This window comes from Mytilus galloprovincialis, chromosome 4, assembly GCF_965363235.1.
Source record: "Mytilus galloprovincialis chromosome 4, xbMytGall1.hap1.1, whole genome shotgun sequence".
Classification (NCBI taxonomy): domain Eukaryota; kingdom Metazoa; phylum Mollusca; class Bivalvia; order Mytilida; family Mytilidae; genus Mytilus; species Mytilus galloprovincialis.
Window position 1 is genome coordinate 5,967,201 of NC_134841.1, and position 24,987 is coordinate 5,992,187.

At 34.3% G+C, this 24,987-nt stretch overlaps 1 protein-coding gene and 1 long non-coding RNA gene across 2 annotated transcripts in view; both read left to right on the plus strand.

Annotated features, from left to right (window-relative positions):
- LOC143071209 (uncharacterized) overlaps positions 1 to 24,987 on the plus strand; it is a 195,278-nt gene that overhangs the window by 163,821 nt on the left and 6,470 nt on the right. The window lies entirely within an intron of this gene.
- Positions 1 to 24,987, plus strand: part of LOC143071208 (thyroid hormone receptor beta-A-like) — a 34,010-nt gene that overhangs the window by 3,254 nt on the left and 5,769 nt on the right. The window contains exons 2-3 of the mRNA XM_076245376.1: positions 3,146 to 3,427; positions 6,434 to 6,551. Coding sequence (XP_076101491.1) covers positions 3,146 to 3,427; positions 6,434 to 6,551 — 400 coding nt within the window. The remainder of the gene's footprint in view (positions 1 to 3,145; positions 3,428 to 6,433; positions 6,552 to 24,987) is intronic.

Here is a 24,987-nt window from a genome sequence, read left to right on the forward strand (position 1 = left end):
TCCGACTTTTGACCAGTAGACATTGGCATCAAATTATAACCAAATCAGGATTTGTACGACATGTCATCTCTGACTTTTGACCAGTAGACATTGGCATCAAATTATAACCAAATCAGGATTTGTACGACATGTCATCTCCGACTTTTGACCAGTAGACATTGGCATCAAATTATAACCAAATCAGGATTTGTACGACATGTCATCTCCGACTTTTGACCAGTTTCTTGAATAGGTTGAAAACACAAGACACTAGTTTTTGTCAACAAAGGTGCCATCGATCTATAACTAATGAACTCAAATAAAAAATAATTTAAGATCAAAATACACCATGAATGCTTGGGAAATTGAAAAAACTTTAAAACATGGAAAACAATGAGGCCAAGAATTAGTCATGTTAAATGTAGCTAGTGGTGTCACTAATGTGCCTCCTGAAACAATGTAATGAGTTGACTTTATCAATAACTACTCTTATTCAACATGTTCAAGTAGTCTTTAAGTATGTAAAGATAAAGACAGACAATTTTACCCTAGAGTTGGACACATAAATTAGCTATCTACATATGCATGTACCTGTACATGAGTACCTGTCCTTGCAATAGCAAGCACATTATCCTAGAGCCTGTACATTTATTCATGACACAAAATCCCTACAGACACTTGCTTAAGTAAATTAACAATGATTTCTTTGCTGTTATTCCCTACATACATGATATATTCACAGTGCTGTCTCTAACCATAATAACATATAGAAAAACAGCACTGCAATTTAAGACAACCTATAATTGGTTGGAATTGACCTTTTTGCCCATATTGAAAAACATGATTCAGGCTACAGTAGTAGAAATATACGAACAAATGAATCTTATACATGTTTACTGGGAAACATCAGAAATGACAAACATGATACAAAATTTAAGATATTGTCATCAATAAACTAACAATATCACTGTAAAATACAGAGATAGTACATACTTCTATTTATCAGGTTTATCTAGCCTTGAAAACAAAATGTTTGTCGGACATTAATGTCCTCTGTTTGTCCAACACTTTTTTTTTCTACATTGTCAAGCTTTTCGAAATCTTTTAGTCCGTTTACTAGAGTTTTTGAGATTATAATGCATTGATATTTAACTTGAATTTAAAAGTAGGTACAATTTACCTTATAATATTATACCATTTAGAGGGCCAAAATTTATAAAAGCTGCCAACTTTAAATGTCCATGTTTGCCCAACACAGTGTAGATATCTCAGATATTTTAAACTATTTGCTCTTTATTTCCAATTCCATGCATACTGGGCAATTGTAATAGATGTTATAGTTTTGCTTTGCTTAAAAAACTTATTTCAGAACATTTAAAACCTTAAATTCAAAGAAAACTTAACACTGAGAGATTCAAAATGTCTCAGTTCATGCAACGCATTTTTATTCATTTTCTGTAGTGTTCCTTACAAACTTAATTTATTTCAATTCTGATTATTCTGAATAAATAAATTCAGAGCTAAAATTGAAAAACCCATGTTTGATTCACTTTTATTCAATTTCTGGTATACAATATAAAGGACCCCCTTAAAATATGCAAATTTCAATTGCAGTGTCCATGTTTGTCCAGCATACAATTGACACCTCTTACTTTTCTGGGGGAAAAATATTTTTTTAACATAATCTTTTAAAATTACATTATACAATAATTATATTTCTTCCATAAACATGATAAAAACACAGGAAAAAAGCAATATATTTTATTCTTTCTCTATGTCATGTATGTCAAATGTTACATGGAATGTATTTCCCATTACTTCAATTTTATCCAAATTCAGTTCCAATGACCAGTGATGAAACCATTTTGTTCTTTCATTGAAAGGATCCCTCCCATTTTAGACTTTGAAAGATGAATAATCAATCCCCTACAAATCAACCAGTTGATCATGTGATCGAAATTGTACAGCTAAACACTAGAAAAATTATAGTGCTGATATTTGATTGGATAGCGCTGCGGTCTGCCCAATAGCCACGTGCTGAAATGTGATAGCACTGATACCTCAGCGCTAAAACGGCCTGGGGAGAACACTGTTAATTGATAGGCAGATTATTTTTTCTCTATTTTAGACTGCAAAATTTCAGTTACTTTTCGCACAATAGGTAGCCCCCTGCATGGTTTTTTGAGGGTCAAGGCACATACATATGCTTTTGGATATCACTTGTCAAGTTTAATTCTACATTTGTATATAATTATGTCCCTTTGAAATGGGCCTTATTCATGTTAACAGTTATTACATTTTGCTTTAGAACATTTTTGGATGGATTATTTTGATACAATGTAGACAATATGGAATTTGTAGAGAGGGTTTCTTGTGACTACTGTAAATAGGGAAATTTTTGATGACAGTTGAAATGGGAAAAATTAAACTTCTGCAAATATTTCTGGGGAAACCAGTTCAAAGCATGAAAACCAATCTTTAACAGCTATTTTACACACCACATATCTAAATCACAAATTAAAATTTTATTTCTAGATAAATGCAGTGTTTAAAAATCAAAACCTTTCATTCATAACAGTTGAATTAAATGAAAGACATCTCAAGCAAGCAGAAATAATTGATATTGTTATATAAACAACACTCCTTAATTATTAACAGTAGGGTAAATGACACCTGTTAATTATTTTTAAATGATTATCTATTTATACCACTTTGTTCTGATTACAACATGTATGAACAAAAGATTGGGATAAATTAGCATTTATTCTTACAGCTTCAATTTTACTATTTATAATTTTATTAGACCATTCATGTACTGTTTCAAAATCCTTTATCAAAATCTGTGCAGCACCCCCATCAATTGTGAATTCAAACAGCGGGCATTAGTCATGTTAGTTAAATTGTGAAATAATGACAGTGCAAATATTTTCCAGTTTACAGTACAAATGTATGTCAAACTTCTGTTTATAACAATGAAAAATGTAATGATATGATTGTGATAGTTTTGATATTATTTATCATGTTTATCAAATGGTTTAGGACTCGTTGCACGAAAATGGTGGAAATGCTTATTAGATTTGTCGGCAACTATTGTATATATATGCCTGTTATACATGTTATATATGATGATAAGCTTTATTAATCATGCAAATTGTTTTATTTGTAGATGATGTCTGACAATGGCGATTCTCTGAATTCACCACCAGATATAAAACCACATTTGAGTTGTGGCCATGATGACACTTCCGAGGATAATTCCAATGCAGGAGAATACACATCACCTGGAAGTGTCAAATCAGAAACTTCCCCTGGTAAAGGACGGGGCAGACGAGCAAAAGATGACAAAAGCTGTCGGGTCTGTGGTGACAAAGCCTTGGGTTACAATTTCAATGCTGTAACTTGTGAAAGCTGTAAAGCATTCTTTAGAAGAAATGCTTTAAAAGACCAGGTAAATAGAAAGTTTAGCAAAGTACTATTCTCACCTACAACATCATTTACATATAGAAAACCATTTACTTTTCCAGTCTTAAAAAAATGCAGGTCTGTAGATGATGTAGAAACGGTATTTTATTCATGCAAGTCATGCAGATTTGACTGGAAAGAAAATATTCCCAGTCTGGTAAATACATTTCTTTGTCAGCAAACATCTGCTAAGGATCCAGTACATCTTTCCAAAATTTGTTTTTTACAGTGAAGTTTATATAAAGCTTCACTACAATACCCCTTTCTGTACTGAAGTGGCAACCACCAATCATTCATCAATTTATGTAGAGCTCTATTACCCCCTAAACAATCTAGAGCTTCATTATCCCATCTGCCGATCTGGAAAATCTATCTATATCAACTTAAATTTATTACAAAAATATATTTAGCCATTTAATATCATCTTAAAAAATTCTCTTGATCCAAGTACATTTCAGTGCCTTTAAAAATGCATTTAAATTAATCTTTTTATTTGAAGAACTCCATTACAATAATCTTTTTGTAATACATGTGCATATTCATCTTTTTCACTCCATAGCCTGGTGAGTTCGGAATTAACTTATACAAAAGTTCATTCATCTGCTTTTAAATAGTATCTTCACTTGACATTATGAAATAATTTAAAACTGGTGACATAAGTGTCTACATATAATAGTAACACTATCAATAACATTTGTTACATCTAGCCCAACTATAAAGGCTGCAGAATTAATGTTTCTCACAACAATTTATAATGACAAAATTTCAATTCTTTAATTTTTAAAAGGAACTCAATGAAATATTTTAATAAAACAATCGTCGCAGGACAGTTGTACGACAATCTCACGACTGTCCCAAGACACTCGTGATACAGTCGCACTATTGTCTCACTAATACTAAATTTCGTACAATGCTCGCACCGCATTATTGTCTGTCGCACGACAATGGTACCTTTGTTGTGCAGCTTATTTAAGTTTTATTTAGAAGAATACAATTCGGCGGGAATGAATGTTTGGAAAAACATACTGTCTACCGTTTAAAGAGCATGGATTTTCCACCAGAACGATTATGTTTGACCCTGTTGAATAGGCGCCTTGCCGGACTCCAACAAGAGCAAAATATAGTCCTGTTAGCGTTGATTTGAGCCTGTGAACAGTATAGGAACGCCCAACATTGGTGGGTTAAGCCATGAATCGAACAGCGCCTGATGTTTGGGCAGTAAAGTACACTGATGCAAGAGTTGGAACGGAAATCTGCCAGTGATTTCGTTGGATTCATGCGGGTGGACCCTGGCATGTTTCAAGAGCTTTTGCTGAGAGTCGCCACTGGCATCACAATTGCACAACAGTCGTACGCATGGCAGGACAGTAACACGACAGTCACATGCGCATCCCAATACATGAAAACCTGAAAAAATAGCCCCAAACAACTCATGATTGTTGACGATTGTTGTATGATTGTTGCACGACTGTCACAGGACCGACTTGCGACAAGCACACGACAGTACAATTACATATTTTTTTCTGTCTTGTACCCATCGTGGGCATGTTTTAGCTGATGTGACCACTCTAATTATTATTTTGACATTTTGCACGACAACTGTTTTATAGATCTTCCATGCCCAAAAATCATACGATCTGTTGTGACCGGGGTTTAAGGGCCAAAAAGGGGCCAAAAACAAGCATTTATCTAGTTTCCAGACAATAACTTGTATTTAAGAGTATGGATTGCTCTGAAATTGTACTCCAAGGTTCCATAATACAAAAGAAATGCTGGGATTAAATGGGGGAGGGTAATTGCTAAAAGTGGGGATTAAATAAGTTTGAGGGTTTCCAATTTTTTAAGGGGTTCAAATTTTTTTTTAATTTTTCAAATTTCAAATTTTGAAAAATTTCAAGAAGAATCTTCAATGGCATAGTATTGCACAATACATTTGTAAGATCTTGACATTTATGTTGTCAGAAACCTATACTATGTCAAAAATTTTGATCACAATCCAAATTCAGACAGTATCAAGCTTGAATATTGTGTCCAAATTTGCCTCAGCTGTTAAGAGTTCAACCTCTGCGCTCGGCGAAGCAGTTTATTCTGTATGGTTTAATGGTGTAATTTGTCAGTCTGCATTTAATTAGAGGATTATCCCTTTTTTTTAAATGCTGTATGTATGTTTTATTTTGGCATGTTATATAAGTAAAATATGCATTTTGAAGCCTTTTCCATTTTTATTCCAAAATGGCATGATGACTTTATTCAATCTAGCAGGTTTTCATCTTTTGATATTTGTGATTCTGAGGCTTATATCAAGTTCCCTGAACTGAATCCAGAGAAAAGCAGTTAATCACAAAAAAATGTGAAATATGTGTTGGTCCAGGTCTAACATTGTCTAATGACCTGTTAGAAACATATAAAATATGTTCCAATTACATCATAACTGTCGGACAACTTATAGGAGTTGCCTTCAGGGAAGATCAGCTTTCTTTCTAATTCTTTGATGCAAAATAGCAGAAAACAATCGATTTAGATCTTTATGAAACTTGCAAATGTTTGAGAGGTGATTGTCATTCATTTGTAAGACATTCATTTAAATGATGAAAATTATGTGTTTCATCATATTTTAAGCTAATTTTTACAAATTTATACAGAATATTTTTTGTTAGATTAAATTTTTTCAACTTTGCCATATAAGGGGAGATAATTTGGGTTATATTACATATAAATGAAACAGCACATACTAGATTGTCTGTAATAGCATTTAAAAAAAAATGTATAGAGCATCTTTGTCTTGTTATATCTTAAATATTCTAGCTTACAGTTTTGCTGAAGTCTTCATACAAGCCTACAGAAAATTTGCTTTTAAAATTCATGGTTTACCAAACTTTACCTTAGCCTATACCACTGAAATCTACAGAAAAAAATTGTTATCCCAAGGAAATAATGAATCCAGATCTAGAGTTACCAAGAAAATTAGTTAATACTTATTTTAACCTTTCAGACCACCAAATGTTTGTTTCAAGGGAACTGTTTTATTGATATAAGAACTAGAAGATTCTGTCCACACTGTCGATTGAAGAAATGTTTTGACATTGGAATGAGAAAAGAAATGATTCTTGGTAAGTATGTTTTTATTTCAACTGCAATTGAAGTTATAGTTCATGAGACATAGGTACCTGTTTATGGTAGCTGTAGACATTGTAACAGTTGCAAAAAAATAGATATTGATCATATTTGATTATGATTTGAAAATAGATAAACATTGTGTTACATCATAACTTATTTAGTGAAATCATATCTTATGCTGAGTACAATGCTAAACCATATTTCTGTTCAAAGGGAAATAATTCAAAGTTCTCATCAATGTTTCATTTACAAAATTTATATCATTAGCACTCACATGACTCGGTTGAGATTTGAATGAAAAATTGATGTTATGCTATTGGTGTCAGTGCTAATGATATACATTTGATGTTATGCTATTGGTGTGGGTGCTAATGATATACATTTGATGTTATGCTATTGGTGTCGGTGCTAATGATATACATTTGATGTTATGCTATTGGTGTCGGTGCTAATGATATACATTTGATGTTATGCTATTGGTGTCGGTGCTAATGATATACATTTGATGTTATGCTATTGGTGTCGGTGCTAATGATATACATTTGATGTTATGCTATTGGTGTGGGTGCTAATGATATACATTTGATGTTATGCTATTGGTGTCAGTGCTAATGATATACATTTGATGTTATGCTATTGGTGTCAGTGCTAATGATATACATTTGATGTTATGCTATTGGTGTCAGTGCTAATGATATACATTTGATGTTATGCTATTGGTGTCAGTGCTAATGATATACATTTGATGTTATGCTATTGGTGTCAGTGCTAATGATATACATTTGATGTTATGCTATTGGTGTCAGTGCTAATGATATACATTTGATGTTATGCTATTGGTGTCGGTGCTAATGATATACATTTGATGTTATGCTATTGGTGTGGGTGCTAATGATATACATTTTGTAAATGAAACATTGATGAGAATTGCCCAGGAGATGTTTAGTTAATGCTTAAAGAATAAGAAGTATCTGCTGCGTTTATTCAAAACAATGTGTGATTTATTCCCCAATTTTTGTTGTTGAACAAACAACAAGTGACATGTTTAAGACAGGAAAAAGAGGTAAGAGCAGGGAAAAGTCTATCAAAACAATTTGAACCGGTTTATGTCATAAGTATTTTGAGGTAGGCTGCTTTTTAGGTGGATAGGTAGTCGACATCAAATGATCTATTAGATTTTGATTTTCTGTGTTTTTGGGATACGATTGCTTTTAAGCAATCTGTAGACTTTTACCGTTGACTCAGAGCTCATTCCCTCACGTCAACCGTTTTATTCTAAACATTCAGCAACATCTCAGATTCTTATGATTGTCTTGCTTTAAAAGGTAAAAACAAGCAAAAGGATTGAACATAAACAACTTTCCTGTAATGTTCTTCTCATAATCTTCATGTTTGATTTTTCCCTTGACTTGTATGCGTGTTTTTAACAACACGGAAAATCAGAATTAAGCAGTATTTATATTTAGTGTTTTTATAAATTTAGAAACACGTCAGAGGGAATTCCCCAGTTTTGATAAATGCGAGAGTTCTTTGAATCCGATAATTCTATTTCTGTCATATAAGAACTGAAGTGGAGTTTTCTATATTTTACCGTTAGGAAACTGATACTGTACTCTCATAAAGAAATTGAGACTCATTCATCATATCATAAATTAAATAAACGTTCTTGTTCTAAATCGCAAGTCGCGGGTTTGTTTATGTATTAATAGTTTTCTTGATTTCAAGGGGTATCAGATTGAGTGGTTGTTCTGGATCCCCCGCTTATTAATTAATTTGAAACTCATTGGATTCTTTCTATGTCTGCCTGCTATTGAGGGTTTAATAATGTTGTTGCATAATTTAAAATCATATGCATCATTTAAATTAAAATCAATGAAGTTTTACCTATAACACCCCTTTAGCCGAAATAAAGTCTTCCGTATTATCGTTTCGAGTTGTCTCCCTTTTAGAAGTATTTCCCGTCAAAATCGTCAAGAAAAATTAACTCGTTAGATGTCGATAAACGTCGTATTATATTAAGAACAGAGGAGTGTGTACGGAAGGATTCATGCCCACTGACCCAAAGGAAATTAATAATTTAAGATTTAGAAATGGGGTTCCTCCTAGAATTTACGGTGATAAGATACGAAGTGAATAGTCCGAGATAACTGGGTACAAGTAAAATCGGCACCTGGTCAAATCGGCACCCATAGAAAAAGTCAAATCGGCACCTATTTAAAAGTCAATTCGGCATCCAATAATATTTGATATAATATACGGGACTGGGAAATGGGGTTCCTAGAACTAACGGTGATAAGATACGAAGTGAAAAGTCCCGAGATTACTGGGTGCAAGTCAAATCGGCACCCATAGAAAAAGTCAAATCGGCACCTGGTTAAATCGGCATCTAGTCAAATCGGCACCTATTTAAAATTCAATTCGGCATCCAATAATACTTGATATAATATATGGGACTGGGACTATTTAAGTTTGTAATTTAGTATACTGGCATAAAAGTCCCCCACGGTCCCAGCTTGTCTGTCAAATCAGCCGTCGGACATCAGAGTAATCTCGAACTATGAAGTGAAATACCTTCCCTCTCTCTCTCAGTGACTGCTGTGGAAAGTAAACTTGGAATTGATAGCACACAAATAAAACACAATAAGTACATTGCTCGTACACTTGTATCCGGGATTAGCTATTTTTATGCAGTTAAGCTGCATTATGCGAGCACCCTAGATTTGTGTTCTACCCAATAAATCCTGAAATACTTGCCATTGTTATTATCTAGCTTGTTACTATGTTATATATAACTAATTGAACACTTTTTTAATACTTTTTATTCTGGATTACAAAAAAAATGACCAGAAAAACCTTAAATGATCGTCGATTTATCCAAAAGTTTTAAAGTTACACATAGGAAGTAGTGCTTATTAAGAATCCTTGTGTAGTTCATTATGACTTGTGCTTTTAGCTAAGATGTCAAAGAACAATTGTATGAAATATTTAATCGCCGAAAATCTCTGAAGACAAGCAGTTTAGATTTCCCAAATGACAAAAGTCGTAGGAATATTGTTTGTCATCAATACGTAGTACAACTACGTCAGTAGTCTATTATATAATAAGTTCAACTGTTCATGCTGTTGGCGGCAATTTCAAATTAGAAAAAGAAATTTTCGTAGCTTTTCAATTTGGAGGCAGGTGTGCAAATTATCGGTGGTCCGAGGTCCGCTACCTTCCACTTTTGCAAGCGGAATTTCGACTAGGATAGTTGGTTTCTAGCTATGCCCGACGTAGTCGCTTTACATTTGAAAGAAAATAAGAAATTACTTTGCAAACCTTTTCACCATGTTCACCAAAGTCTCCAATTAAACGAGCTAAAAACTTATTTTTATCATTATTATTCATGACGGCGATATTCATTTTGTTCAACCGCTAGCTTTATACAGAAAATCGCCGACAAATATTGTATAAATTCGAGTAAAATCGTATCTGATTGACAAAAACAACATTGTAAACACATAACAATGGCGGCCGTGAAGACAAAATTTTACAAAATCGGATCCGATTCCGGAAGCGGATAAGGGTAATTCCGGGTTTGACGATCATTTACAAAATAAATCCAAGCAGGTGAAAAAATACATCTATGCATGGTAAATGAATATAAACACTAGTATTGTAAACCAAAAGATATATGTAAAAGAAAGAAAAAGGAAAATATTTTATTCAGAAACTAAAAATTACTTTTTGATAAATTTTAATTTAAAAATCCAATACAACGTGACAGCTGGGAACAGTATATCTAACAATATACATGTTCAACTTCATGGTCACAGTCTAAATTTTCTTTATAAATGATAAATGATGATAATGCATGTGAGATGCTTTTAAAGTGTAAACATATTACTGCAATTTCGAGGGGTTATTTGTTTTTTTCTCAATTTTGAAGGGTCAATTATAGTAGCTGAAAGTTTCATTCTTTATTTTCACAAATAATGCAACTATATTATATATACCTTAATGTGAGTAAATCATATGATATATAGGTGGCATTCTATGGGCCACTCTACCCCCTCCTGTTTGATAACTTGGAAACGGTCGAGCTCCCCACCCCTAAACCATATGAGGGGCAGATCCAGGATTTTAGGTTAGGAGGGGCGCAAACTTAAATTTTCGCCGAGCAGAGCGAGGCTAAAAAAAAATTGAGGTAAAATTATCAGAATATTCTTTATTAAGCTGAGAACAACCCATGCTTTACAAATTTAAGGGGGGTGCAAGCCCGCAACCCTCCCCCGTCTGAATCCGCCCCTGCATATATTCAAGTATAGGACAATATAATAAATAAAAAATGAAATATGGGGGAGTCCCTGGAGTTACCCCACCCCCTCCTGTTTGAGAACTTGGAAACGGTCGAGATCCACACCCTTTAACCATATATATTCATGTTTGTGACAATATGAAAAATCAAATGAAATATAGGAAGAGTCGCTAGGGGTCACCCCACCCCTCCTGTTTTAGAACTTAAAAATGGTCGAGATCCCCATCCCTAAACTATATATATTAATGTATGGGACAATATAACAAATCAGATGAAAGATAGGGGAGTCCATGAGGTCACTGTTCACCCTCCTGTTTGAGAACTTGGAAATGGTCAAGATCCTTACCCCTAAACCATATATACTCATGTATGGGACAATATGACAAATCAAATGAAATATAAGGGAAGTCCCTGTGGTCATCCCAACCCTCCTGTTTGAAAACTTGGAAACGGTCAAGATCCCCACACCAAAACAATATATATTCATGTATGAATCAGCTGGTATGAATCAATATAACTAATTAAATGAAATATAGGGGGAGTCCCTTGGGTCACCCTACCTTCCTGTTTGAGAACTTGGAAACCAATGAGATCCCCACCTCTAAACCATATATATTCATGTATGGGACAATATAACAAATAAAATGAAATGTAGGGGAAGTCCCTAGGGTCACCCTACCCCCAGTGGCGGATCCAGAAATTTTCATAAGTGGGGCCCACTGACTGACCTAAGAGGGGCCCGCTCCAGTCACGCTTCAGTGATTCCCTATATAAGCAACCAAATTTTTTCCCTAAAAGGGGGGTCCGGGCCCCCTGCCCCCTAAATCCTCTGCCTACCCCTACCTGTTTGATAACTTGAAAACCGTTGAGATCCCCACCCCTAAATTATATATATTCATATGTATGGGACAAAATAACAAATCATTTACATTTACTATGGGCAAGTCAGTCAGACCTCATCTTTGATTCCTGTTGTAGTGAACATTTGTCTGAATCGTGTCTCAGAACTTTTGTACTATAGAACACAAACTCAGTTTTCTTTCCAGGGAAACCAGTCCATTCATACTATTACATGTTCATACTAAGTCAAATTGAACTTCTAGCAGTTGAATAAAACCAAGGTTAACTACCAAGTAGAACAACTGCAATCATTGGGAACTTGTACCACTGCAGACACACCATAAAAAATATACATTGATATATGCATTGCTTTTGAAACCTTGATAACATATAAATTATTTGCCTTAATAAATAAATCATTAGATAAACATGAATGTACTATATATGAATGTTTAATGTTGAGGCAACATTGCCACAGTTTTCATAATTACGGTTGCCTTGGTTTTTGGTTAACTGCCTTCAGCGCTTACAGCGCTTTGATTAAAGTTGAGTGACTATTCAGATTTATATTACCTTTGCATGTGCAGTTGAATTAGTTTTGAAAATAATACTATCCAGCTGTACCAGGCCTTGCGGTCATAAAACTTTCGAGTCAGTTTTTTTGTACTCATACTCGAAAATCAACCAATGAAATTGCTTGATTGCTTGTTTCGAGCATGATTTTTGTGCTCCAAGCACTGAGCAAAGTTTTAAGCCTTCAAGGCCATAGTCCAAATAATTATGACGTCTTGGAAGGCTATTATAATTTTTTTCTTTGACGCCTTACTTCGACGTCGAAGTAAGGCCTGGTCAAAGAAAAAAAAATATAATAGCCATTCAAGACGTCATAATTATTTAGACTATCAAGGCCAGGGCTGCCAAAAAAGTGTGAGACTCACGTATGTTCATGCTTTTTTGCAGCAGTATCCTTGGATAAATTTTTTCCTCTTTGATCTTTTCTATTTTGGCCAAATCTCACGAATTTGCTTAATGAAAAGTTGGCAGAACTGCTATACATGTGTCAATGAAAACTATATGGCAATCGTATCCCTCAGAGCATTCTGCTCTTTGATTTTTTAATGCCACTTGTAAGCACCACTTTTGGTCTATTTCATGGCAGCCAGTTTTTATAGGTGGAACAAGCCTGACTGCCCAGAGAAAACCAGTTGAGTTTTGATAGGAAAGCTGACAATCCTAGTCAATTAAGATTGGAGGTGAGTGCACCTGCATGAGCAGGTCAAATGATTTATTTTGGCAATACTTGAAATGACAAACATGTGTGTGTTCAGTTAAGATGACCACTGTAAAATCCAATGTCAGCAACATTGTCATGTTTCTCTTGTTATCTGCATCCAGGAAATGGTCTACTAGGCATAATTCTGTTACTCTTACGAAAGTGCATCATATATCTAGAGTGTTCAACTTTTTATGCCCCAGTAGAGGGGCATTATGTTTTCTGGTCTGTGCGTCCGTTCGTCCGTTCGTTCGTCCGTTCGTCCGTTCGTCCGTCTGTCCCGCTTCAGGTTAAAGTTTTTGGTCAAGGTAGTTTTTGATGAAGTTGAAGTCCAATCAACTTGAAACTTAGTACACATGTTCCTTATGATATGATCTTTCTAATTTTAAAGCCAAATTAAACTTTTGACCCCAATTTCACGGTCCACTGAACATAGAAAATGAAAGTGCATGTTTCAGGTTAAAGTTTTTCAGGTTAAAGTTTTTGGTCAAGGTAGTTTTTGATGAAGTTGAAGTCCAATCAACTTGAAACTTAGTACACATGTTCCTTATGATATGATCTTTCTAATTTTAAAGCCAAATTAAACTTTGGACCCCAATTTCACGGTCCACTGAACATAGAAAATGAAAGTGCATGTTTCAGGTTAAAGTTTTTGGTCAAGGTAGTTTTTGATGAAGTTGAAGTCCAATCAACTTGAAACTTAGTACACATGTTCCCTATGATATTATCTTTCTAATTTTAATGCCTAATTATATTTTTTATCCAATTTCATGGTCCATTGAACATGGAAAATGATAGTGTGAGTGGGGCATCCGTGTACTTTGGACACATTCTTGTTTTTGAAGTCTTTGATAAGATATATGTTTCTTTGAAGGTCATTTTGTCTTTTATAATCTCTCTACTTTTTCAGCTCACCTGGCCCAAAGGGCCAAGTGAGCTTTTCTCATCACTTGGCGTCCGTCGTCATGGTCGTCGTCCGTCCATCGTCGTCGTTAGCTTTTAACATTTTGAACTTCTTCTAGAGAACCACTGAATGGAATAAAAGCAAACATGGCATGAATTTCCTTATGAGATGCTGACCAAGTGTTGTTACTTTGTAGCTGATCCATCATCTAAGATGGCTGCCAACGGGGGACTTAATTTAACATAGGACCCTATGGGAAATGCATACAAATGACTTCTTTTAGAGAACCACTGAATGGAATAAAACCAAATATGGCATGAATGTTCCTTATAAGGTGCTGACCAAGTGTTGTTACTTTATAGCCGATCCATCATCCAAGATGGCGGCCAGTTGGGGACTTAGTTTAACATTGGACCCAATGGGAAATGCATACAAATGACTTCTTTCAGAGAACCACTGAATGGAATGAAACCAAACATGGCATGAATGTTCCATATAAGGTGCTGACCAAGTGTTGTTACTTTGTAGCCGATCCATCATCAAAGATGGCCGCCAGCGGGGGACTTAGTTTAACAGGACCCAAGGGGAAATGCATACAAATGACTTCTTTTAGAGAACCACTGAATGGAATGAAACCAAACATGGCATGAATGTTCCTTATAAGGTGCTGACCAAGTGTTGTTACTTTGTAGCCGATCCATCATCCAAGATGGCTGCAAGCGGGAGACTTAGTTTAACATAGGACCGGCCTATGGGAAATGCATACAAATGACTTCTTTTAGAGAACCACTGAATGGAATGAAACCAAACATGACATGAATGTTCCTTATAAGGTGCTGACCAAGTGTTGTTACTTTGTAGCCAATCCATCATCCAAGATGGCCGCCAGCAGGGGACTTAGTTTAACATAGGACCCAAGGGGAAATACATACAAATGTTTTCTTTTAGAGAACCGCTGAATGGAATGAAGACTAACATAGCATGAATGTTCCAATCCATCAACCAAGGTGGCTTCCAGCAGGGGACTTGGTTTAACATAGGACCCTTTGGGAAATATATACAAATGTCTTCTTTTAGAGAATCACTGAATTAAATGAAAGCAAACATAGCATAAATGTTCCTTTCTTAATGAGGTGCTGGTCAAATGTTGTTACTTTGTAGCCAAATTTTATCTTTTGAATCAAGTAGAATCAGGTGAGCGATACAGGCTCTTGAGAGCCTCTAGTTTACTACATTACCCAAATCTGGTGTCACAAATTGACTCACAATATCTGTTATAGTCTTTACAATTCATTTCTCAGTTATCATGGTAATAAAACGTACAAAAATACACTAAATGATAGGATGTGCATACAAATTATCCAAATCAATAATTTTTTGCTTGATAAGAATATTAATTATTTATTTATGATTTGAAGATAAAGTTGTTAATTGATTTTAGATGTGACTTACAGTGTCTGAGACTCTAATTACACCTTTATATAGATCTTTATTTTTATCACTAGCCTTTATTTATCAAAACTTTATAAAAACCCAATGAAACACCAATTTATAGATATTTCAAACAAAGATATACCTGAACGGCTGCAGATCTTTAGATCATGTATTCCCTGTAAATAATCTATTTTTTATCTGGGTGCAGTTTTTTCTCGCTGTATTGAAGACCCATTGGTGGTCTTCAGGTGTTTTTTCTGCTCTTTGGTCGGGTTGTTGTGTCTTTGACACATTCCCCATTTCCATTCTTAATTTTATTTATATGACCACAAATTTTGCAGTGATAATATGTTATGATGTTGTTGTAGTCATATAGTCATGTAGTCATGTAGTCATGTTGTCATCGTCCTGGTCTTTGTCAGAAGACTTTTGATTTCAAGACAACTACTTCAGTACAATTAGTGTAATAATTTATATGAAATTGTACCACAAGGTTCCATACAACAACAAAAAATGTAAGGATTGATTTTGGTGGTTAAAAATTGTCCTAACTGTTTAGGAATTCTGGACCCAAAAGGGGCAAAATAACAAGCACTTTTCGTGTTTCAGGACAATAACTTGCATTACTTGAGTTTAACATTTGGATTTCTATGTAATTGTATCACAAGGTAACATACCTCAAATGGAAGGTTAAAATTAATTTTGGGGGGCCCTGACCGCTTAGGAGTAAGGGGACAAAAAAATAAGTATTTTCTGGTTTTCAGATAATAACAATAAGGTTTCATATGGAGAGAGCATAGTTTGAGTTTGATTTTGGGGCCTTTTGACCTAACCATTTAAGAAAAAGAATTAAAAAAAATAATACTTTTGATACTTTATATAAATTACTCATTTATTGACCAATAAAATTGGTTTTAATTCAAGGTCTTGAATGTTCAGGATTCCATGCTATGCTGAATCTAACCATGTATTTAGATTTGGGATTTTTGGTTTTAACCCATGTTTACATTGAGGTCCAGGGTCAAAAATGTATTTTAACAAGGAAGTTATCTATATAATCATATATCATCATGAATAAAAGTACATGTTTCTTTGATGCACCAAAGTTAATAAAATTGCATAAACTTCAAATATCAAGTATTTTACAACTCAGACTTGAATCATAAAAAATACAACTTTACGATGAAATTGTTTTAAATATAGAGGTTTGTGACCACACATACATTTGTACTTTATAATCTGGCAACAACTGTTCAGTTTATAAATCATTAATAACATATTATATAATATGTATTAAGACTATAGATATTGGACCATATAGGTAAATGTTCAATTTCAAATTTCATATAAGAATTTTGCCTGGTAATCTTGGTACATAAATTGTGAGAAATGAGTGGGAAGATTGTTCCTTTCCTTGGTTGATGATGCTAAAGATTGTTCCTTTCCTTAGTTGATGATGCTAAAGATTGTTTCTTTCCTTGGTTGATGATGCTAAAGATTGTTTCTTTCCTTGGTTGATGATGCTAAAGATTGTTTCTTTCCTTGGTTGATGATGCTAAAGATTGTTCCTTTCCTTAGTTGATGATGCTAAAGATTGTTTCTTTCCTTGGTTGATGATGCTAAAGATTGTTTCTTTCCTTGGTTGATGATGCTAAAGATTGTTTCTTTCCTTGGTTGATGATGCTAAAGATTGTTCCTTTCCTTAGTTGATGATGCTAAAGATTGTTTCTTTCCTTGGTTGATGATGCTAAAGATTGTTTCTTTCCTTGGTTGATGATGCTAAAGATTGTTCCTTTCCTTGGTTGATGATGCTAAAGATTGTTCCTTTCCTTGGTTGATGATGCTAAAGATTGTTCCTTTCTTTGGTTGATGATGTTCCTTTCCTTGGTTGATGATGCTAAAGATTGTTTCTTTCCTTGGTTGATGATGCTAAAGATTGTTCCTTTCTTTGGTTGATGATGTTCCTTTCCTTGGTTGATGATGCTAAAGATTGTTTCTTTCCTTGGTTGATGATGCTAAAGATTGTTCCTTTCTTTGGTTGATGATGTTCCTTTCCTTGGTTGATGATGCTAAAGATTGTTTCTTTCCTTGGTTGATGATGCTAAAGATTGTTCCTTTCCTTGGTTGATGATGCTAAAGATTGTTCCTTTCCTTGGTTGATGATGCTAAAGATTGTTCCTTTCCTTAGTTGATGATGCTAAAGATTGTTTCTTTCCTTGGTTGATGATGCTAAAGATTGTTTCTTTCCTTGGTTGATGATGCTAAAGATTGTTTCTTTCCTTAGTTGATGATGCTAAAGATTGTTCCTTTCCTTAGTTGATGATGCTAAAGATTGTTTCTTTCCTTGGTTGATGATGCTAAAGATTGTTCCTTTCCTTGGTTGATGATGCTAAAGATTGTTCCTTTCCTTGGTTGATGATGCTAAAGATTGTTCCTTTCCTTGGTTGATGATGCTAAAGATTGTTTCTTTCCTTGGTTGATGATGCTAAAGATTGTTTCTTTCCTTGGTTGATGATGCTAAAGATTGTTCCTTTCCTTGGTTGATGATGCTAAAGATTGTTTCTTTCCTTGGTTGATGATGCTAAAGATTGTTCCTTTCCTTGGTTGATGATGCTAAAGATTGTTCCTTTCCTTGGTTGATGATGCTAAAGATTGTTTCTTTCCTTGGTTGATGATGCTAAAGATTGTTTCTTTCCTTGGTTGATGATGCTAAAGATTGTTTCTTTCCTTGGTTGATGATGCTAAAGATTGTTTCTTTCCTTGGTTGATGATGCTAAAGATTGTTTCTTTCCTTGGTTGATGATGCTAAAGATTGTTTCTTTCCTTGGTTGATGATGCTAAAGATTGTTCCTTTCCTTGGTTGATGATGCTAAAGATTGTTCCTTTCCTTGGTTGATGATGCTAAAGATTGTTCCTTTCCTTGGTTGATGATGCTAAAGATTGTTTCTTTCCTTGGTTGATGATGCTAAAGATTGTTTCTTTCCTTGGTTGATGATGCTAAAGATTGTTTCTTTCCTTGGTTGATGATGCTAAAGATTGTTTCTTTCCTTGGTTCATGATGCTAAAGATTGTTCCTTTCCTTGGTTGATGATGCTAAAGATTGTTCCTTTCTTTGGTTGATGATGCTTAAGATTGTTTCTTTCCTTGGTTGATGATGCTAAAGATTGTTCCTTTCCTTGGTTGATGATGCTAAAGATTGTTCCTTTCCTTGGTTGATGATGCTAAAGATTGTTCCTTTCCTTGGTTGATGATGCTAAAGATTGTTTCTTTCCTTGGTTGATGATGCTAAAGATTGTTTCTTTCCTTGGTTGATGATGCTAAAGATTGTTTCTTTCCTTGGTTGATGATGCTAAAGATTGTTTCTTTCCTTGGTTGATGATGCTAAAGATTGTTCCTTTCTTTGGTTGATGATGCTAAAGATTGTTTCTTTCCTTGGTTGATGATGCTAAAGATTGTTCCTTTCCTTGGTTGATGATGCTAAAGATTGTTCCTTTCCTTGGTTGATGATGCTAAAGATTGTTTCTTTCCTTGGTTGATGATGCTAAAGATTGTTCCTTTCCTTAGTTGATGATGCTAAAGATTGTTCCTTTCTTTGGTTGATGATGCTAAAGATTGTTTCTTTCCTTAGTTGATGATGCTAAAGATTGTTTCTTTCCTTGGTTGATGATGCTAAAGATTGTTTCTTTCCTTGGTTGATGATGTTCCTTTCCTTGGTTGATGATGCTAAAGATTGTTCCTTTCTTTGGTTGATGATGTTCCTTTCCTTGGTTGATGATGCTAAAGATTGTTCCTTTCCTTAGTTGATGATGCTAAAGATTGTTCCTTTCCTTGGTTGATGATGCTAAAGATTGTTTCTTTCCTTGGTTGATGATGCTAAAGATTGTTCCTTTCCTTAGTTGATGATGCTAAAGATTGTTCCTTTCTTTGGTTGATGATGCTAAAGATTGTTTCTTTCCTTGGTTGATGATGCTAAAGATTGTTCCTTTCCTTAGTTGATGATGCTAAAGATTGTTCCTTTCCTTGGTTGATGATGCTAAAGATTGTTTCTTTCCTTAGTTGATGATGCTAAAGATTGTTTCTTTCCTTGGTTGATGATGCTAAAGATTGTTTCTTTCCTTGGTTGATGATGCTAAAGATTGTTTCTTTCCTTAGTTGATGATGCTAAAGATTGTTCCTTTCCTTGGTTGATGATGCTAAAGATTGTTCCTTTCTTTGGTTGATGATGCTAAAGATTGTTTCTTTCCTTGGTTGATGATGCTAAAGATTGTTTCTTTCCTTGGTTGATGATGCTAAAGATTGTTTCTTTCCTTGGTTGATGATGCTAAAGATTGTTTCTTTCCTTAGTTGATGATGCTAAAGATTGTTCCTTTCCTTGGTTGATGATGTTTCTTTCCTTAGTTGATGATGCTAAAGATTGTTTCTTTCCTTGGTTGATGATGCTAAAGATTGTTCCTTTCCTTGGTTGATGATGCTAAAGATTGTTCCTTTCTTTGGTTGATGATGCTAAAGATTGTTTCTTTCCTTGGTTGATGATGCTAAAGATTGTTTCTTTCCTTGGTTGATGATGCTAAAGATTGTTTCTTTCCTTGGTTGATGATGCTAAAGATTGTTTCTTTCCTTAGTTGATGATGCTAAAGATTGTTCCTTTCCTTGGTTGATGATGCTAAAGATTGTTCCTTTCCTTAGTTGATGATGCTAAAGATTGTTCCTTTCCTTGGTTGATGATGCTAAAGATTGTTCCTTTCCTTGGTTGATGATGCTAAAGATTGTTTCTTTCCTTGGTTGATGATGCTAAAGATTGTTCCTTTCTTTGGTTGATGATGCTAAAGATTGTTTCTTTCCTTGGTTGATGATGCTAAAGATTGTTTCTTTCCTTGGTTGATGATGCTAAAGATTGTTCCTTTCCTTGGTTGATGATGCTAAAGATTGTTCCTTTCCTTGGTTGATGATGCTAAAGATTGTTTCTTTCCTTGGTTGATGATGCTAAAGATTGTTTCTTTCCTTGGTTGATGATGCTAAAGATTGTTTCTTTCCTTGGTTGATGATGCTAAAGATTGTTTCTTTCCTTGGTTGATGATGCTAAAGATTGTTTCTTTCCTTGGTTGATGATGCTAAAGATTGTTTCTTTCCTTGGTTGATGATGCTAAAGATTGTTCCTTTCCTTAGTTGATGATGCTAAAGATTGTTTCTTTCCTTGGTTGATGATGCTAAAGATTGTTTCTTTCCTTGGTTGATGATGTTCCTTTCCTTGGTTGATGATGCTAAAGATTGTTCCTTTCCTTGGTTGATGATGTTCCTTTCCTTAGTTGATGATGCTAAAGATTGTTCCTTTCCTTGGTTGATGATGCTAAAGATTGTTTCTTTCCTTGGTTGATGATGCTAAAGATTGTTTCTTTCCTTGGTTGATGATGCTAAAGATTGTTTCTTTCCTTGGTTGATGATGCTAAAGATTGTTTCTTTCCTTAGTTGATGATGCTAAAGATTGTTTCTTTCCTTGGTTGATGATGCTAAAGATTGTTTCTTTCCTTGGTTGATGATGCTAAAGATTGTTTCTTTCCTTGGTTGATGATGCTAAAGATTGTTTCTTTCCTTGGTTGATGATGCTAAAGATTGTTTCTTTCCTTGGTTGATGATGCTAAAGATTGTTTCTTTCCTTGGTTGATGATGCTAAAGATTGTTTCTTTCCTTGGTTGATGATGCTAAAGATTGTTCCTTTCTTTGGTTGATGATGTTCCTTTCCTTGGTTGATGATGCTAAAGATTGTTTCTTTCCTTGGTTGATGATGCTAAAGATTGTTCCTTTCCTTGGTTGATGATGCTAAAGATTGTTTCTTTCCTTGGTTGATGATGCTAAAGATTGTTTCTTTCCTTGGTTGATGATGCTAAAGATTGTTTCTTTCCTTGGTTGATGATGCTAAAGATTGTTTCTTTCCTTGGTTGATGATGCTAAAGATTGTTTCTTTCCTTGGTTGATGATGCTAAAGATTGTTTCTTTCCTTGGTTGATGATGCTAAAGATTGTTTCTTTCCTTGGTTGATGATGTTCCTTTCCTTGGTTGATGATGCTAAAGATTGTTCCTTTCTTTGGTTGATGATGTTCCTTTCCTTGGTTGATGATGCTAAAGATTGTTTCTTTCCTTGGTTGATGATGCTAAAGATTGTTCCTTTCTTTGGTTGATGATGTTCCTTTCCTTGGTTGATGATGCTAAAGATTGTTTCTTTCCTTGGTTGATGATGCTAAAGATTGTTTCTTTCCTTGGTTGATGATGCTAAAGATTGTTCCTTTCCTTGGTTGATGATGCTAAAGATTGTTTCTTTCCTTGGTTGATGATGCTAAAGATTGTTTCTTTCCTTGGTTGATGATGCTAAAGATTGTTCCTTTCCTTGGTTGATGATGCTAAATGAGTTGGAAGATTGTTCCTGTCCTTGGTTGATGATGCTAAATGAGTTGGAAGATTGTTCCTGTCCTTGGTTGATGATGCTAAAGATTGTTTCTTTCCTTGGTTGATGATGCTAAAGATTGTTCCTTTCCTTGGTTGATGATGCTAAAGATTGTTCCTTTCCTTGGTTGATGATGCTAAAGATTGTTTCTTTCCTTGGTTGATGATGCTAAAGATTGTTCCTTTCCTTGGTTGATGATGCTAAAGATTGTTTCTTTCCTTGGTTGATGATGCTAAAGATTGTTTCTTTCCTTGGTTGATGATGCTAAAGATTGTTCCTTTCCTTGGTTGATGATGCTAAAGATTGTTTCTTTCCTTAGTTGATGATGCTAAAGATTGTTCCTTTCCTTGGTTGATGATGCTAAAGATTGTTTCTTTCCTTGGTTGATGCTGCTAAAGATTGTTTCTTTCCTTGGTTGATGATGCTAAAGATTGTTCCTTTCCTTGGTTGATGATGCTAAAGATTGTTTCTTTCCTTGGTTGATGATGCTAAAGATTGTTTCTTTCCTTGGTTGATGATGCTAAAGATTGTTTCTTTCCTTAGTTGATGATGCTAAAGATTGTTCCTTTCCTTGGTTGATGATGCTAAAGATTGTTTCTTTCCTTGGTTGATGATGCTAAAGATTGTTTCTTTCCTTGGTTGATGATGCTAAAGATTGTTTCTTTCCTTGGTTGATGATGCTAAAGATTGTTCCTTTCCTTGGTTGATGATGCTAAAGATTGTTCCTTTCCTTGGTTGATGATGCTAAAGATTGTTCCTTTCCTTGGTTGATGATGCTAAAGATTGTTTCTTTCCTTGGTTGATGATGCTAAAGATTGTTTCTTTCCTTGGTTGATGATGCTAAAGATTGTTCCTTTCCTTGGTTGATGATGCTAAAGATTGTTTCTTTCCTTGGTTGATGATGCTAAAGATTGTTCCTTTCCTTGGTTGATGATGCTAAAGATTGTTTCTTTCCTTGGTTGATGATGCTAAAGATTGTTTCTTTCCTTGGTTGATGATGCTAAAGATTGTTCCTTTCCTTGGTTGATGATGCTAAATGAGCTGGAAGATTGTTCCTGTCCTTGGTTGATGATGCTAGATTGGCTAATCTTTTGTTATTGAAAAAAAAGGGAAAATTTCTAAGATTTGTAAGATATGCACATGTTTTCAGTCAATGCAGGGACATTCCAGATTTCAATTAACATGATATTTTCATTTTTGGGTGTTGTATAATTGTTGTTATATTCCCATCTTCTTTTATATTTATATTCAAAAATCTTTTACATGTATGGGATTTGATTTTGGATAAGGTCTTCCTTTGAATTTGAAATCAATTGCTAAATTATGGTACAGTCATCATAGTGTGTAGGAGTATCTATAGAGTTATATAAGAATTAAAGTACATATTTCTCTTATGCATTTATAAACAGTATAAATTTCCAATATCAAATATTTTACAGCCAAGAACTGAACATAAAATACAAATTTACGATAAAGTATCTTTGTATGTAGGGTGCAAGCTAGGGAATTGCGGAGACACAAACGTGTACTTAATACTCTGGCAACAATGGTTCAGCTTATCAATTATTAAAAACAATAAAAGTATTTATTTTGATAGGTTACGTATGAATTGGTTATATACAAATTAATGTTTCTGATATAAATCTTGATCATCTGATTTTAAAGTCAGTGACCTCAGCAGTATGACATACATTAATACATTGACCTCTGACATACATTAAACCATTGACCTCTGACATACATTGATGTAAGTGTCATGCTGTAGTTGTAGCAGCTTTTAACATTATAAGGGATGTAAGTGCTTAGTAACAAACAAAATGGTTGCAACATCTTGAACTTACAATTCATCAATAACCTAATGAGATAAGTCCTAACAACTCAATAAACCTAAAAGGTCAACATATGTGGTCTTCAACAACTGACCAGTAAGTTGAGTTGTAAATGAATTGATCAGGGACTATCAAAGATATGCCCAAATGACTCTGTAGTTTAGGGGGCATTGAGTTATACCCTTGTCTGTGCGTCCCAAAATTGTTTTCCGTTCTCTAACTTTAGTTTGCCTCAACCAAATGTTTTAAGAAACTTATACACCATGCTTATTACCACTAAACACAAACCAAGTATGAATTTTGGTGGGATCACTTGTACTGTTCTTGAGTTATGTCCCTTTACATTGATTCCATTTTAACTGTAGAAATGCAAAATAGTGTTAAACAGGAGCAAAAGGGAGTTAACTCTGCCAGAGGAAATATATGAAATTTTCTGAAGAAGTTTTTTTTCTATTTCATTTGCAAACTATGTATTAGTAGAACAAAACTGCATATACAACTTCCAATTAAAACATTTATTGATGTATTTGTGAAGAATTTTAACTGTAATGATTACAGTTATGTACAAAAAAGTTAATATTCTAATAGATAGATCCAATATTATTTTCATGCAGCAGATGAAAAAAAGATCTAAAACAAAAACATGAAAAAGTGAATGTTCTAAGACATATAGATTAATATTATATTTATACAGCAGATAAAAGGCATATAAAAAAAAACATGTTATCGGTCCATTATAGCCTTTGTATGTAAAGAAAAGTTGTTGACAAAACTAGTAATAATTGACATTGTATAAAGATGTCAGCTTGTTACTATATTTAAGTTAAATGTTCCATCTATAGTGTGAATTATTGAATCGTGTTGAGTGTTCACATTTATATTGATTCAGGTTAATATAACTATGATTAAAGGTGATGGCCTTGATCTATATGACACCATATATGTGTAAATTATAGTTGTTGATGTTGATCATAAAATGTAAACGCAATTTAACGCTTCTGTGTCTGAATTAAATGGATCAGACACAGAAGTAGAGAACTGAAGAAAAAAACATTGCTTGTAGAGTAAGACTTTAGTTGGCTTGCTTGCTTGTTTGTATAAATGTTAGCTCAAGCATTGTACTTTAGATTTACATCTGCAAATAATCTCGAAAGGCATAGTTAAGGTTGCATTTCTGTAAATATTGACAATGCAATTTCCCATAGGAACTCCTGTTAAAGTTAACATCCCGCTAACATGTTTAACCCCGCCACATTATTTTTGTATGTGCGCATGCCTGTCCCAAGTCAGGAGCCTGTAATTCAGTGGTTGTCGTTTGTTTATGTGTTACATATTTGTTTTTCGTTCATTTTTTTACATAAATAAGGCCGTTTAAGTTTTCTCTTTTGAATTGTTTTACATTTACCGTTCACT